The 17,160-nt window shown below is 37.5% G+C and overlaps 1 protein-coding gene and 1 long non-coding RNA gene across 2 annotated transcripts in view; one reads left to right on the top strand and one right to left on the bottom strand.

Moving 5' to 3' along the window:
- Positions 1-9,070: 9,070 nt before the first annotated feature.
- The window catches only part of CAMSAP2 (calmodulin regulated spectrin associated protein family member 2), an 82,100-nt gene continuing 74,010 nt past the window's right edge, over positions 9,071-17,160 (bottom strand). The window contains exons 14-18 of the mRNA XM_029285717.1: positions 14,987-15,207; positions 14,161-14,233; positions 11,890-12,005; positions 11,030-11,148; positions 9,071-9,483 (exon numbers count right to left, since the gene is read on the bottom strand). Coding sequence (XP_029141550.1) covers positions 9,178-9,483; positions 11,030-11,148; positions 11,890-12,005; positions 14,161-14,233; positions 14,987-15,207 — 835 coding nt within the window. The 3' untranslated portion in view covers positions 9,071-9,177. The remainder of the gene's footprint in view (positions 9,484-11,029; positions 11,149-11,889; positions 12,006-14,160; positions 14,234-14,986; positions 15,208-17,160) is intronic.
- On the top strand, positions 9,158-10,468 carry LOC114923142. Its single transcript, XR_003810576.1, has 3 exons — positions 9,158-9,284; positions 9,393-9,505; positions 10,002-10,468. It is a non-coding gene; the product is annotated as an uncharacterized LOC114923142 (long non-coding RNA).

Here is a 17,160-nt window from a genome sequence, read left to right as displayed (position 1 = left end):
GTTGGAAAGTTACTTTTTCATCGTCATCATAACTACAAATAGCAGCTAAACAAGGCACTTGCTAAACAAGGACTACCAGTATATTGTAATTTATGATAAAGTAGCACCTGTGTTTGAATGTGCAAGTAGATTTATAAGTGCAGAAGACTTGTCCCAATTAACTGCCTCAGTTTAGTCCAGATCAAATATGTACTGTAATTAAATTGAGGGACATCTCTACACTATTCTGGGCGGGACTCTTTGAAAGAATGGGATGCAAATTAATGGGATGGCAATTATTCAGAGAGGCTTCTTATTATAGGATACGTTCATTGGAGCAGACTTACTATCATACTTCAGAAATGTTTGTGACTATGCCCTAAAATACTGATAAAACACAAAGGGAATTCTCTTTAAGTATGCAGTTTGAAGAAGTGGGCCATGAAAGAACTATTCTATCACCCACAAATTTATACCAGACAGTAAAATTTAATCTGAAAGATGCCCTGTTTCACCATTCAGCTTGTCTCTATCAGTGCTTATCCCATGAATTTTTAAATAACTTTTAATTGGGCCATGGTCAGACATTTAATACTTTAATAAACAGGACCCTGCATTGCAAGCTATAATCAAAATAATATTTTTCACTGTTTTTGCTATGAAAGATAACGGCTTATTGCCAATACATGAAATTGCCATCTGGGAGTTTCTTAATTCCAATTCCTAATCTTTCTTCACATTTTCTACTGCTGAAGAAATTTGATTTGCCTTAAATGAGACCAGGTAAAACTATTCTTATATAATAAGACAGTTCCATTGTTAATGAAACTAATTTCTTTAAATAGGTTTCAATTATTCAACATTTACTTTGTTAACAAAGGTCTTTTAAAAGGACCTGTTTGGGTTTTGTTGTTCCAAGCTAGGTTATGCTAGGGCAGAGGATCACAACAGAGCAGGATTGAGCTTCTAGAAAGAGGTGGTTTGTCTACCTGAGCCTCCAGCTGCCATGGCAAAATGTATTGGCCTCCATTGTATTGTCAGCAACTGCCCAACCTAATTGTTGTTTTAGAAACAAACAGTGTTTTGTGGAAAGACCTGCATTGATGTCTGTACCTGTTGGTGAGGAAATGAATGTGAGAAAGAGAAAGTGAGAAGAGGAGTGAAAAGCAAAAGTGAAGAGTTAAAATTTCTGTTTGGGCTTGGAGAGAGATGGGAAATCATAAGGAATTCTGACGAAGAGAAGTTTAGGTATCAAAGAAAAGCTTGGAGAGCTTATTGACTGACTTTATGCGGACAATGTCCTGAAAGGGAAGAATGATCTTCTCAGGTGCAACCAACCAATAGGGCTCTGGGTGGCAGGAAGCTGACTGAGTGCAACAGAGATGGTTAAATTGGATATAAATAAGAAGGGGGAATAGAATGGATGAAAGATGAGAACCCCTGATATATTCTGGAGATTGGAGACCTGAGTATATGATAGGGGAATTGAAGCAAAGAATGGAGATCAAGGTAGTAAGAGCATAGAATCACTGGTCTACAGTTATTTGGATTTATTGGTTGAGAAATTAGGCTTTAGGACAAGTTGGGATTGCTAATATACTTCCCTGGGTCACCTCTGTATGGGCTGCTTGACTTCATGAATGGATTGGCAGGGGAATTCTCTAGGCAATGGAACTGCAATATTTTAACATTTTTAGAGGCAACCCACGAATTCATGCTAGTTTGGTTTCATACTGTAATGGGCTGTAAGAATAATCTTGAGGAACAGGAGGAGCGGTTGCAGACTAGACCAGGGCTCCCCAACCCCCAGTCTGTGGACTGGTACCGGGCGCGGCATGCCAGCAACTGGGCCACACAAACAAGCAAAGCCGCATCCGTGGGATGCAGGCAGCACACAAAGTCACACCCCCTCCAGTCCACAGAAAAATCTGTCCATGTAACCGGTCCCTGATTCCCAAATGGTTGGGGACCTCTGGACTAGACGACAGTCTGATAAATAAAAACGGAGTCCAGAGTAAAAATATAATTTGAGAACGCATCCCTCCCTAATTCTCTAGAACCAAAAGGTGAGGAGTGGAAAAGTTCATCCAGAGTTGCATGACTCTGTTGCTGTAACCTTATAATAAAAGTAGTAGTAGTATTCATAATTTTGGTTTCCTGATCTGGACTAGCTCAAAGGACTGACATATCCACAGCCTGAATTGTATTGGAGGTGTGATATTTGGTTTTTATCTTAGCACTGGTGCAATATTATTTGAGAATAGTCGGAATTATTATCTGTTTCTTATTGTGTTTGGATCACTTTGTGATTGCTATGGAGTTGATAGGGCGGATGGATGCACCTATGTAATAGAATTGCTCTGTTTCCAGAGTGCAGTGAGGGTTATGATGAGCAATGTTTAGTCAGTCACCTGTGAAAATAAAGTAGTGACAGTGGCCCTTGAATGGGATTCCACCTAAATGGCCTCTTCTACTGTAGTTTAGCAATTGCAGGATCCTCCTTTGTTTACTTAAGATCTCTAGGACATGAAGTGAATCAGATGTCTAGAGTACTGTTGGTGTAATACAAGAGTGAATCAGAGAGAAGATAAGTAAGTCTTCAGGCCTAAATGATAATCAGAGCACTAGATGTCAACGCTCCTTCATTCTTATTGCACTCGCAAAATGCCATCCAAAACAGCAGCTTAAACTGTGAAGCAGACATGGTTCTGTACCTCATCAGGTCTCTACTTGTAGTCTGGATTGTTTTATTTTTTAAATTAGTTTACATATTTCAGCCTTCCCTTCCTAATTGAAGAAAGTCTCCAGTCACATGACTAGGAGATGGGTTTGGATTATGGTAAATGCATCTATGAATAAAAGGGTGATGCCATCTGCCTTGATTAGAAGATGGTAGTCATCGCTTGACCTCAAAATTCTGGATATTGACCAGGCTTCCCTTTCTTAGAGGAGAGCAGGAAAAACAAATATATTTATTAATAATTATGATAGTGAGATATTCATAAACGTCTTAGATTAGATCAGGTGTCACAAAAATAAAGCAGAAATGTTTTAAATTTATTTTTCAAGGTTGGGGCAGAGCATGTTTTATATATCTATCTGTAGAAGGGATATGTGCATGGAAAAGCTTTAGTACTTTGAAAATATGGAATCCGACATTTTATAAAGAATTTTGGATTTCTTTGAGTCTAGGGCTCAAAACTTTTATGAAGAGGGAAATAAATTTATATTCTTGATGTTAAAGAGGAGATTCAAGAGATGTATTTATCAATTTTTAAAATATCTATATGATATAGGAGAAGTGGCAGAACTAGGAGGCAGAGTTAAAAGAGGAATCAGCCTAAAATCCCTACATCTCCACAAGCAGATTAAATCTAACCCTCCTTAAATTCCATTGACCCTTATCTAACTCCAAGTAGATGCTAACCATTAGTTGAGAATATTCCTGTGCATAGACTGTTTAGCAATAAATCAGTTTAATCGGACCTTCATATGTAGACCTGGTCTTTCGCGCCTGACAAATATATACAATATATATACATACATATATATTGTATGTATATATAATATATACATACATAATCCTGATACAAAACACTGATTTGAACTAGCTTTATATCATTACCCATTTTTCTCATTGATAAAAGATAAAAAATAAAAAGCATTTTTTCTCATCTTCTGGGAACTAAAAACTGAGATACAGAAACTTCATATCAGCTTTTTAAATCAGGGATGGGCTCTAAGAACATATATATATCTGAGAGAATTTTTACCCTCTTTTATTATAGTATATCAAAGCATTCCTTGCCTGGGAGTTGGGGAACCATTTATGAAGACATGTCTTAGTCAATCTGAGGTGTGGTTAGGAGCTGTCGTAGTGAGGGAAGTCTGTTTTTTTAAGAGGACCATGCATAGAAGAAATATCAGTGTCGTATTATTGCCCTTGAGGTATTTTTAATAGTTTACTACATTCCAAACTGAGGATGATGGGAATTATAGTAAACAACATCTGGAAATAATGTGAGTAATATCTACACAAGACTTTTGCTATTCCAAATTCTTGTACAATGAGTTTTAAAGTATGTTAAAAAAAAAGAATAGTGATTCAAAGAAATCATAATGCACGTTTGGTTACTTTCATAAACATGCTTATATTCAGAGGATCTTGCCAGGACTTGTTACCTTAGCAAATTTGCTGATGTGGTAAGACAAGTGATGCAATGCTAAATACTAAGTTTGTTAGAGCACTGCCAATATAAAAATGATATCAATCATTTTTAATCATTCAATCATGGTAAATTAGCAGTATTAAAATCTCAGGAATGCAATTAATATATTTCACAAGATATGGCAACACTGAAAAAGTTTAACACTTCATATTTCTACTCCTAATGAAAGAATACAGTTACTTTTCAAAGCGCTACAAGAGGCAACATGGAGAGAACTTGAGAAGCAGGTATGGAGGAAGCTGTAATTCTTTTGAAGAAACTAGAATGCCTTGTTAAGAAGATGTATTTCTCTCCCCACACAAAGCTCTCACAAGCTGTTTATGTGGAAAAATTGATCCAGGAGTCAAAGAGTTACAGTCACTGAAGGAAATAATACAGAGACTATGAATACATAGCAATATTTTATACAAGTAGTGCTTGACTTATGACAATTGAGCCAAATATTTCCATTGCTCAGCAAGACAGTTGTTGAGCTTTGTCCTACTTTACGATCTTTTTTTAGCTCAGTTGTTAAGTGAGTCACTGCAATTGTTAAGTCAGTAACACGGTTAAGTGAATCTGGCTTCCCCATTGACTTTGCTTGTCAGAAGGTTGCAAAAGGTGATCACGTAACCCGGGGACACTATAACTGTCATACATACATGCCAATTGTCTGAATTTTGATCATGTGACCATGGGTATGCTGCAATGGTTGTAAGTGTGAAAAATGGTCAGAAATCACTTTTTTTAGCGCCGGTATAACATCAAATGATCACTAAACAAATGATTGTAAGTCGAAGACTTATTGAGGCCCATTTATAAATATTTTACATTAGTCAGAAACATGGTTATGATTATAACCACAACATAAGTCTAGTTCAATGTTTTTCAAATTTGGCAACTTTATGATGTGTGGACATGGATTAATGCTAGCAGGGGAATTCTGGGAGTTAAAGGTCACAAATCTTAAAAGTGCCAAACTGGGGAAAAAAAACCCCCGAATCTAGATGGATCCTGAAAAGCAAATACACTCATGCATTGACAATAAAACTTTGATTTGACAGTCTTGGGATGCAACAGACAAAATCTGAGTTGGACATTCTTTGAAATAAGTTAGTTAAAACAAGGTTTTATGTTTCTGGGAAGGTGCTCGAGAGGTTGGGGTAGGTGGGCCGGCTGATGGGAAGATTGGAGGTAGCACTGGGAAGATTGCTGGGAAGATACTGAGGGCAATTGCCATGATTTAACCTTTTTACATGCTTTTGGTCTGGATGATTGAGTCTACATTTACATATTACATTTCATGTTGGGGAGGAACCCCTGCAAGAGTTAGTTCATTTCAACGATTCTCTAACTCTGTGTCTAACCCAAAAAATTTCATTTAACTGAAGAAGTTACTTGGATGAGTAGTGAATGTCTGTTTAATAAACTTTGGTCCAGTTGCCATGATTTAACCTTTTTACATACTGGGGGACATGGGATATGGTGTGATCTGACCCTAGCAGGAGTCATGGTGGACAGTTTGGGGCATCTGTGAAGAAGTGAAGGGGCTGTTTGTGTTTTCTACAGCTCTTAGGCTTGTAATGCTGCTCCAGGATGACTATAGCAAGATGGCTGCTACAGTGCAAATTCCCCTAGCTTGAAAAACTAAGTGGCCTGTTGAGTTTGTACATGTTAGGAAAATGACAGACATACTTTTTACATGTGGGCAAAGATATCTTTTGGATTTAACAGACATTTGGTTTTAACGGACACTCCCCAAATGGCCCATTAGATAGAGGTTTTGCTGTATTTGGGTTAAAGTAGTTGATCATTCTGTTGCAAAATCTATCTCTTTGTAGGATATTGCCTAAACCCATAAAGGGGGTCAAAAAAAGTATTAACTAACTAGCAGTATAATATCTTACAGAGCTATGTAATCTAAATTGAAATTGTATACAAAAAAATAACATCACTAGTAGGATTTTGGTGCCATGCTTTTTATTTAGATGGAAGAGAAGAACTACATTGTACTAAGTAAGCAGCTATACGACAGTATTTTACAGCACAGCATCTGAAAAAGAGAATAGAGTAGCAATGCTCCAAAAAGTGGACAAGGAAGCATACAATCACTGTACAGTTCTCAACGGACGGTGCCCATTAAATTATAAATAAGCAGAAATTGGCTTTAAACAGCCAAAGAATTAAAAACATACACCAACAGTCATTTCCCCTACCGCAGGGATCCTCAACCAACAAAGTCCTCAGCCAGCAAAGTCCACAAGTTTTAAAGTTGCCAAGGTTGAGGACCCCTGCCCTACCCCATATAGTTTCAGTAGCCATCATGACTGTCAGACTTTAAATACCTGACCCCCAAATTAGGATGTTTGGCAAATTATAAACAATAAAAACAATGCCTTTCTTATAAAGAACCAGTGCACTTGATATTATCACTAATAAAACACTGGGCTTCTTCACAAAGCCTTTTCTTTTTCCAAGCAGAATATCAAATTACATAGGTTAGTAGAAAATTTCCAACCTTAAAAATTAAAAACCAGCAGCCTCAACCCTGTCAATTACTTTCTTAGTATACTGTATAGTAAAAATTTAATCTCGGGGTCTGACTTTTATTGGTAATATTCACATCCCACCTTTAAGACATTGCACAGAATGTTTCTCTGAAATGTAGACAAAATTCATAATACATTCAATAATTTAAAATAACATCCTCTGCTGCTACATTTTTAAAATCATCCTGTTTAGATAGGTGTGCAAGAATCAGTGTAGTGTATATTTTTAAAGAACGTTTCTTTCCTTAGCAAGAATACTTCAGATTAAAAACTCTTGCACACAATTTCTTCTTTCACCAACATTATGTCCAAACTTTTCTCTCCTAACCATAGATATACTTGAACTATCTTTAAATTAGGTGTACATTTATTTGGGTTTGCAATAAAATGCCCCTCTGCCATTAGTTGGAGGATAAGCTTAAGAGAGTAGAATGCATAGAACAATCTCCTATTTTACACATATATATATATATGTGTGTGTTTGTGTGTACTCTCTTTCTATATATATACAATATGTTTACATTTGGATAAAAGATAGGTTAGATATCCCTGTCCTTACATGCAAACAGTAGGAATGAACTAACCACAAATATATTTCATTTTTTTATAGTTTTAACAAATATACATAAATATAATAACATAAATTACAGTAAAATATTGGCTGCATCTTTGAAAAAATTTGATAAACAACCCAGAAACATTGATGCTTAGGGCTGCTTAATAATTTAAAAAAAGTGTTCTCTAAATTTAGGATTTTTCATTCCTGTACATCATCTATACAAAGAACAAAAGCAAACTGTAGTGAAATACTAGTCTGAATCAAGCTTTTCAATGGGAGAAGTGTACAGAACGTTTACATTTTCCTTTGCAGGACATATTATAAAATTCAAGCATAAGACAGATAGTTCAATACTGTCTAAGTTTCAACACTTTTTACAATACTGAAACAGAACCAGAGCAGTAATTCAAGTCTTTTCCTGAGAATGTGGTTCTACCTAGTTCCCCTCCCACCCCACAACTAAATTGTCTGGGGTCTGAATGTGAAAAAGCAATAGGAAAAATAAGGGTAGATGTCAAGTTCAAATGTTGCCACTTGTCAGTTAATCAAAGTTCCAAACAGGAATTACTTTTCTAAAGTAATCAATGCAACACAGCCCTTCAGGTCCTAGTGATATTTTTATATTAAATTGTAGATTGCCCTAGTTCCTTTCAGTTAGACTTAGGATGGCATAAATCTAACCAATGCAGTAAACTACTCAAATAAAATTACCTCTCTATATTGTGGAAAGAAATTTAACTTTGGTCCATATATTGGGCAACATCTTGATCATAAACTAGATACACCTTTTTCTACTTCCTCCAAAAGACCCACGTGAAATGTATTACTTTAACACATTTAATACTGGATTTTAAACGTCAGCAATAATTCCCAACTTATGGATCCAATTTACATATCCATCCAATTAGTATTATTTTATTTATGTGGAGTTTGTTTCCTTATAGGAGGGAGAATCTGTGCAAAATTACAGGATGCAATTTAAGCAGAAGCTTGGGCAGAAATTGAAGAACGGATGCCTGTTTAGAAGAACATAACGATGGAAAAAAGTCTACCAGTGCATACGTTTTCATTTCATGCTACCCTGAATCAGTGCCATGATGGATTGTTAAATATAAGGATGATGTCTTCACAACAATAGTAGACACATTTCCCTATTAGAATTTAAGACATGCTAGCAACAATCCTGCATATGTCTTACAAGAAGCTTTTCTCCTATACGGTGTGCTTCAAAAAAAAAAAATCAGAATTAAAAAGTTTAGCTAAGCTTAATTTTATTGTGAATCAGGCTTGTGCCCTTTGTTATCTGCAGGATATTAATAAAATAATAATAATAGCAACATTTGCCTATCCCAGGTCCTTGGGAAGGACTTGATAGGTGGATAAAAATGCCAAATCCAGTCTAAACATCTGTCTGACTGTGTGACCAACCATAATAATAATAATAATAATAATAATAATAATAATAATGGTGTGGCATGTAAGACACATTACTCCAGTAAAGTTATAAAGAACAGAAGCAAATTCCAAAAACAAGCATTAACAGTATAAGGCAGTAAATGTAAAACTTTTAAAACTTCAGTCTCGTAAGTGTGCAAACATTCAGAGCTGCAGAACCGAGGGAAAGGAACACCACATACCATGAGTAAACAACTAAAATCCCCAGATGTGAATCCATCGTTCATGATGCGCAACACCCAAGTGTCGGTTTTCTGCAAGTCTTCAACACTATGTTTACATTCCAGTTGGCAATGACAACAGAGCTTGCTCTTTCAAAGGAGCCTTGTTACCAAATCGGAGTCTATTTAGTAACAGACCGTGAATAATGAAGTGCAAGTTTGCCACAGTTTCTTGCCTAAAGCAAGAAATAACTTCCCACAGGTAGCTATGTCTTTGAAGATGAGAGCTTTTTGGGTGTTACTGGTCTCTTGCTCTGCCATAAATGGCTGTGAATGGTAATTGCATCAACGCTTGCAGAGAGTGTCTTTGCAGGTATGTGGCTAAACTGCTTCCTGTCAGAGTTATACTTATAGAGACTTTCGATCATTCTCTTAGTGATTGATCTGGGGCCTATCCCAGTCAGTTTAGTGATCTCTTCAGTTTCAGGGCAGTATGTATATAAAGATCGGAACTGGCAGCCGGAGTCCCGGAAGAGGATTAGGAAGTTGTTGGCATCTGATTTCTCCATTTCCTTCAGGGAATAAAGAAGAAAAGTAAGTTCTTATTGTGGCAAAGGTAAAAATGCACTTGAATGCTTTTAAGTACAAGGAATTTTTCTTGAACTCTTAGAAAAGGATTCAATGTCCAAGATGTGAATTAAAACATTCGTTGTTACTACATGACGTTTGAGGCATCAAATGTACAAATGAACTAAAAACAAATAGTTTTGGGGGGGTGTCTCTTAAAATACAGTAATAATTTATAGAATTAACTGTGAGTGATTGTTATCATTTATAAAGTAAACAAGTGATATACATGCTTGTGCGAACAAACATGTAAAACCAGTACTTTACTAAAGGGTTTAGTTAAATAGTACCATTAGTATTTCCTATCATTATGTAGTCTAGTTTAGCTTTATTTTGATGGAGTTGTTTTTAAGTTTATGTGTATTGTATTTGAATGTTTTGTGTGTATTCTGACAAGAGACATGTGATTGTAGTATTGCAAAACTAAACAAACATTATTTTAAACACTAAAAATATTTTTCAGGTACAAGATAGTTACACTCTCTTTGCTTAATGCTGTACCCCCCTCAAGATTTGAGTCCGATAGCCACTCCAACTGGGAATTCTAGGTGTTAAAACTTTCGACAATTCTGGAATATTAATCAATGGCATCAAGATGGATTTACAGGTAGTTCTTGATTTATGATCGCAATTGGGACAGGAACATCTGTTACCAAGCAATGTGGTTGGTGAATTGTGCCCGAATTTACGACCTTTTTTGCTGTGGTTGTAAGTGAATCACATGATTGTTAAGCAAATCTGGCTTCCCCTGTTGACTTTGCTTGTTGGGAGCCCCCTGGAAAAATCATAAATGATGATCAAGTGACCCCAGAATACTGCAAGCAAACATGCTGGTTGCCAAATGCCTAATTTTGATCAAGTGACTACAGTGATGCTATGATGGTTGTAAATGTAAGGAGTGGCTGTAAATCATTTTTTTCAGCACTACTGTAACTCTGAAGAGTCATTAAACAAGTGGTCGTAAGTCAAGGTCTACTGCTTTATGTGAACAGACAGGTTTGGACTAGTGGTTAAGACACCAAGCGAGAAATCAAGAGATTACGAGTTGTAGTCTTGCCTCAGGAATGAAAACTAGCTGGGTGACAAAGGGCCAGTCACTCTCTCTCAGCCAACCTACCTTACAGGGTTGTTGTTGTGGGGAAAATAGGATCAAGTAGTATTAGGTATGACTTCTATCTTGAGTTATTTTAAAAAATATTAAAGGTAGGATAAAATGTCTTTAAAAATATTGAGACCATTCCTCCTCGTGCGCTTTTTCTCATGGCTGCCTTTCCATTATATGTGCTTGAAATAATAGCTTGAATTGTCTAGTTACTCCTCTAATTCAGGGGTCTCCAACCATGGCAACTTTAAGACTTTTAAGACTTCTGGGAGTTGAAATTCACAAGTCTTAAAGTTGCCAAGGTTGAGGACCCCTGCTCTAATACATATTGCAGTTCCAGCTTTAGATTTGAACTTTTTTCTTTTTGTTTCTTTGTAGATTAGTCTTACCTCTAGTATTTTATTCTTCTGTCCTTCATTTACTTTTCCAGCCAGACAACAATGGGCAAGTGCATTTTGGATGATGTGCTTATTGGATTTTGCACTGGGTTCTTTGTAGAGCTTTGGTCCTAATTTTTAAAAAAGAGAGAGAGAGGAAGAGGACGTCAAACAAAGTCAATATGATTTAGAAAAATAAGCCTTAAATACCATGATTATTCATTCATACATTCATTAATTCACTCATTCATTCATTCAAATTCCATAGTTGCCATCTTAGTTAAGTAATTCTGGACGGCTTACAATTCTAAATTGTATAAAAGAGTTTATAAAACAATTCTATAAAACAGATAAGACAATTAAAAACAATAAAAACACCCCAAAAATAAATACATAGAGCAGCCAAAATAGTTAACACACTAACAGTAGAACCAAGAAACAGGCTCCTTAACACAATCAGAGCTCCAGGCGCTGATGAAAACCATCATTTTGCCACCAAAATGAGTGGTATGATCTGAGGCCTCTGAAAATTGTAAAAAAAGGGGGCTGGTGGGACTTGCATGTGGATTAAGGATTATGATTTGCTTACCTCTATCATCCATAGAAATGCATGATTCCCGGATAAAAGTGAAGAAACATGATTCCGATGGAAGTAATCGGTAGCCATACTGCAATATGTCTAGCATAATTTGCAGTTAAGTGGAAAGATTGGTGGAGAAGATGAAGGGAAGAGGGGGGAATAACATTATATTCTTCTCGGTTGAAAACCAAACATGTGTTCACTTGAAGAAATGGATTAATTCAACATTTTTCCCCTTGGGATAATTTGGTTTTCCAAGGATTTTCCTTCAAACTACATCTGTAACACCAACCTGTATATTCTGTAGCAGACGCTACTGAAGAAGTAGTTGATGCATTTTCCCAGTCTTTTTCCCCATTACGACTACCACAACAACTTGGAGATAAGAATCCTTCCACAGACTCAGATCTAAAGTATGACAATAAATAGAAAACATATTGTGCCTATAATAATGTTTGCTATTCAATACTGAAACGAAAAACATATGTGGAAATAGCCACATATAAGAAGATGTCACATGGAAGCAAATAATCTAACCACAGATTATTTCTTCCGCGTGTCTAGAATACAGATTCTATTTAATTTTAAAATTTTTAATTTTTACCATTCAATTGAATGCTCAAGATAATTAAATCTGAATTAAAATCTGAAAAAATTAACATTTTAACATTTAAATGTAACTTTGCATATTATTAAAATACACAAAATCTCAGTCAATAATCCAGTATTATTAGAAATTTGCCTAATTTTTTATTTAAAAAAAAAACAGATTGTGCAGGATAGATAATTAAAGGTAGCCTATATTTTGGAGTTGGGTTCAATATTTGGCATCAACATTTTATAAATCTAATTTAATGATAGCATGGATAGTAAGTTTTTCCTACTTAAGTAATGAAATGTCTACAGGCAAACAATGAAGCTCAAAGACCACCAAGGACTCCATATTTTTCTGTTTTGTTTTTAGGGTTTTTTTTCTTTTCTTTGTATAGTAAAGCAATAAAACCCAGCTATTTTTACCATTTACAACACTCACATACAACTATTAAATTTATATGCCACCCATCTCCTATTAAATTTACATGCCACCTGTCTCCCTGATAAGAGTGACTTTGGGTGGCTTACAGAACTTAAAAAGATAAATAGGAAAGCAATTAAAATGTTAAAACTATGCACATTAAATTTTTAAAACTATGCAGAAAACCAGAACCAAGGTGATACATGGGATGGGGATGGTTACCCCATTAACCATCTCCAGCAGTGAGTACCCCCTCATGGCCCAAGCCAACTGGCAAAACCAAATTTTAATACCCTTCCAGAAAGCCCAAAGGGTGGAAACAGCTCACTTCTGGTGGTAATGTTCCATAGGGTCAAGGCACTGCAGAAAAGATTCTTCTCCTTGACCCTACCTGCTGAAATTCCTTAGCAGGTGGGGTGGCCTAGCCCCATTGGGGTGAGATGGTTCTGCAGATACCCTGGACCTATATCATATAAGGCTTTAAAGGTAATAACCAGCATCTTGAATTGGACTCAGAAGCAAACTGGTAACCAATGCAGCTCACACATCAACAGTGTTATACATGTCACTCTAGGGCCGCCAGAATTATGTCCACTGCTGCATTCTATACCAGCTGTAGCTTCTGGATATTCTTCAAGGGTAGCTCCATTTGGAGCAGATTGAAGTAATCCAACCAAGGGATGACTAGGGCAAGAGTGACCATGCACAGGGCCTCAAAATCCAGGTAAGGATGCAATTGATGCACAACATGAAGTTGAGTAAAGGCCCTCTTAGCCACTTGCTCTTTGATTGTGCTCTTGTGCATCAGATCTATCTGGAGTAGTGCAACCTCATCCAGAGCTAAAGATGATAAACAATTGCACCCACTGCCACTCTGTCTTGCCAGGGTTGAGCTGAAGCTTGTTGTCTCCCATCCAGATCCCTACAGCCTCCAGGTATCCACAAAGGGCAGCATTTATTGCATCACGAGGGATGGAGAGGTAAAGCTGTGTATCATCAGCATACTGATGATATCTCATCCCACGGTATCAGATGATCACACCACCAGTTTCATGTAGATGTTAAAAAGAAGCAGAGAGAGTATTGAATCCTCTGGCAACCCACAAGGGCGTGCCCATGGGCTGGACCTCTCACTCCCTATCAATACCTATTGAGACTGGCCTTGGAGAAAGGAGCAGAACCAGCACAATATTAGTACCAGGAACTTGCCTGCCTAAATGAGCTTTCCCATTCCCTCGCCTTATCTTTGTCAGAACTAGGGAGGGTCTTATTTGAGACATTTACTCAAGTTACTTTCCTATCTTGGACTCAGGCCTCTTTTATCTGACTATTGTCTTGCTAGTAGCTCTTCCTTCTGTTTCTCAAGGCCATTCCCTCTTCCCTCTACATGGTGCCACATATGAACAGATCCATTATTTGTACCAGTAGAACCACAGTCACTGATTTCTTGACTATATACTAAGTAGCTGCAGCACATATTGAATAGCATTGTGCTAGGCTTTTTAAGGTAATTTCTATAAAAAACAGAATTGTAAACTGAAGATTTACCTTGGTGTCCTCTTGCCTGATTGCACGCTCTCATTGTCTGCTGTGTTTAATGATGCAAGGGAAAGACTTGATACTGAGAAAAAGAAATAAAAACATTGACAGTCAGTTATAAAGTTGTATAAATACAAGAAAGTTTAAAATAAACAAGATACAGCCTGCAAACTATCCATAAGGGAAGCTAGCTTAATGTTTAATAATTACTTTCTCTGCCACCATCAGCAGAACACTGAACAACAATGGTCTGCGAGGCAGGGATGAAAGAAAAAGCCACTAGTCTCCAAAAAGAATATTGTTGATTGTCTAAAATATTTACGAAAATCCATAAGGACAAGCCGGAAGACTATTTATTGAGGAATGTTCTCTGGATGGATGAAACCAAAACAGAACTTTTTCGCTTTAATGAATTATTGCTTGGGGATGGGGTTACTGAAAGCAAAGGCTTGCATACTTTTGTCACTCACATATACTGTAAATAGCATTGGATCATTTTCATCAGTAAATAAATCAATATGTGTAGTGGTTTTGACTCATTTGTTTAATAGGGTTCTCTTTACCTAGAACATGTTTGGAAACAGATTATGTTTTAGGTCATACTTGTGCAGAAATATTAAAAATACAAAGAGTTTAACTACCACAGTAATTTTAACTGTTGTCCATAAAAAAGGAAACAACCCACCCCCAAAGCATTTAAGCCCCACAAAAGTAAAAAAAAGTAGAATAGGGTTTAAGAGGGATTATATTCCCTGGATTAATAGATCCTAGAAAATTATATGCTCTTGCTTTGTGCAGGGGCACAAACATGTCTTCTTCTGGAATCAGTTATTACCTGGAGGACCTTTGATTGGTGTTTTAGGTGACTCAATGTGATCCCTATGAATGGATTTTGGACGTGCCTTCTTTTGTTTGGAAAAATGAGGGCGATGCTTTAAGACAAGGTCCATGTCTTCCATTAGTTTCAGTTGCTTTCGCCTCATATATTCCTGCTTAATAAAGTCTCGCCGTGCTCTTTCGTCTTCCTTCTTCTGACGTTCTTCCTCAGACTTCCTCCTTGAAATTACAATATCATGGTTATAAAACCATATTTTATAAAACACACTGCTGATGACCACAAGTGATGCATAATACACCAGGCCACATTTAATTTTCAAGTGTGGGTATAAATTTAGCTTACATTATGTGCTTAATTTAAGGTCTGTGTGAACATTCATACTCATACACTGGACCAGCAGCATTACATTTAAATACATACTAGACCAGGGGTTCCCAACCCCTGGTCCATGGACCAGTACCAGGCCACAGCATGCCAGCAACTTGGCTGCACAAACAAACAAAGCCCCATCCACGAGATGCAGGCACCACACAAAACCACGAACCCTCCGGTCCACAGAAAAACCTCTCTCCGTGGAACTGGTCCCTGGTGCCCAAAAGGTTGGGGACATCTGTACTAGAAACTCATGACCTACTGAATTCTCCATTCACGACATATTTTCCTTACCAGATTCCTCAATGCCTTCAACAGTGACAGAATTTCTAACATTCTGCCTTCACTGAAAAAATTGGGATATACATTCAGAGATTTATCAGTCTTGAAAATAGCTCATGTTGCACTATATAGCACAGGCAAATATCAGCACAGGAAATGTTTTATGACATTTTGTATTATGTCATTAACTGTTTTATGATAATTTTTATGTTATAAATCCTTTATAAAATTTGCTAGATTTCAATTCCAGAAGAGTCATGGGTTTCAGATTTTGGATGCGTTCTGTAAATTGGCCCATTTGAAGTATCTTGGCTCAAAAATTGTTGCATTGTGATGCACCGTTTCACCCACTTAAAGGTTACAGGAACAATAGTTTTAATAGTATATAGATTCAGACAGTCCCTTAAGAGCCAATTTTTTATAAATGTTGTATCATGACACAAATCACTGAATACTTTTGAGAATCATATTTATTTTGTATAAGAGTTCTGTTTGAAGAGAAACGAGTTATTTAAAAAAAAGTGAAATTGGGTATAAAATACATCTTGGAATACTGAATTTTCCATTTGGAAGCACATGATTATTTTCCAGACAGACATTGGATTAAAAACATCCTAAAAGTTGGCATGCAGAAGAACAGAAAATGGTGTGAGATAGCGATCTCAAATTTGGTGCCTTCCTAGCCAGTTATGCTGACTCGGTTTATGGGAAATGAAGAGCAGTACATCTTAAATTTATTAGATTTATGATGATTTCCTGTTACTTTAAGTAGATTTCAGCTTGAGTAAAGTGGGAGAATTAGTTGGTAAACTAAAATAGAAATACTACAGATTGTTTGTTTTTTAAGAAAAATGAGAGTTTGTGAAATAAATTGGCTAAATATACATGAAAATAATAAATGAATGTGTTTCTTGTGCAGAATTTGACAAAATAAATCCATGGGCCAAGGTTAGAAATAAAGAAGCCATGGCTTCTTTTGGTGTGCACAATTTTGGGGCTTTCATCCTTCATTTTGTTCCTCTTTTGCGTCCTTGAGAGTGTGTGAGCGAAGAAGGCGCGCTGGACCCCGCGGAGACCGCCGAGACCATCCGGGCGGGGCCGCGAGCGGAGAGGCGGAGAAGCCGAGCGGAGAGGCCTGGTGTCTTGGGGCCTAGCGGCCGGGAAATTGGCGGCTGCGAGCGGAGTGGCGGAGCAGCCGAGTGGAGAGGCCTGGCGACTTGGGGCCTAGCGGCCGGGAAATCGGCGGCCGGGAAATCGACGGCCGGTCGACTCGGGGCCTAATGGCTGGGAAAATCGGCGGCCGGACGGCTCGGGCCTTAACGGCCGAGAAGATCGGCGGCCGGGCGACCTGGGGCCTAGCGGCCTGGAATATCAGCGACCGGACGATTTGGGGCCTAGCGGCCAGGAAGATCAGCGGCCGGACGCGGCGGCGGCCCGATGCGGCAATGGCTAGCGGCTTGGCACGATGGCGGCTTGGCGGCCTTGCGGAAATGTACGACCTGAGGCTGTGGCGGCCT

Source organism: Protobothrops mucrosquamatus, unplaced genomic scaffold (assembly GCF_001527695.2).
Source record: "Protobothrops mucrosquamatus isolate PMUCROS unplaced genomic scaffold, P.Mucros_1.0 scaffold_182, whole genome shotgun sequence".
Lineage (NCBI taxonomy): Eukaryota > Metazoa > Chordata > Lepidosauria > Squamata > Viperidae > Protobothrops > Protobothrops mucrosquamatus.
The sequence above is the reverse complement of the archived record's forward strand: the minus strand, read 5'-3'. Positions and strand labels throughout refer to the sequence as shown.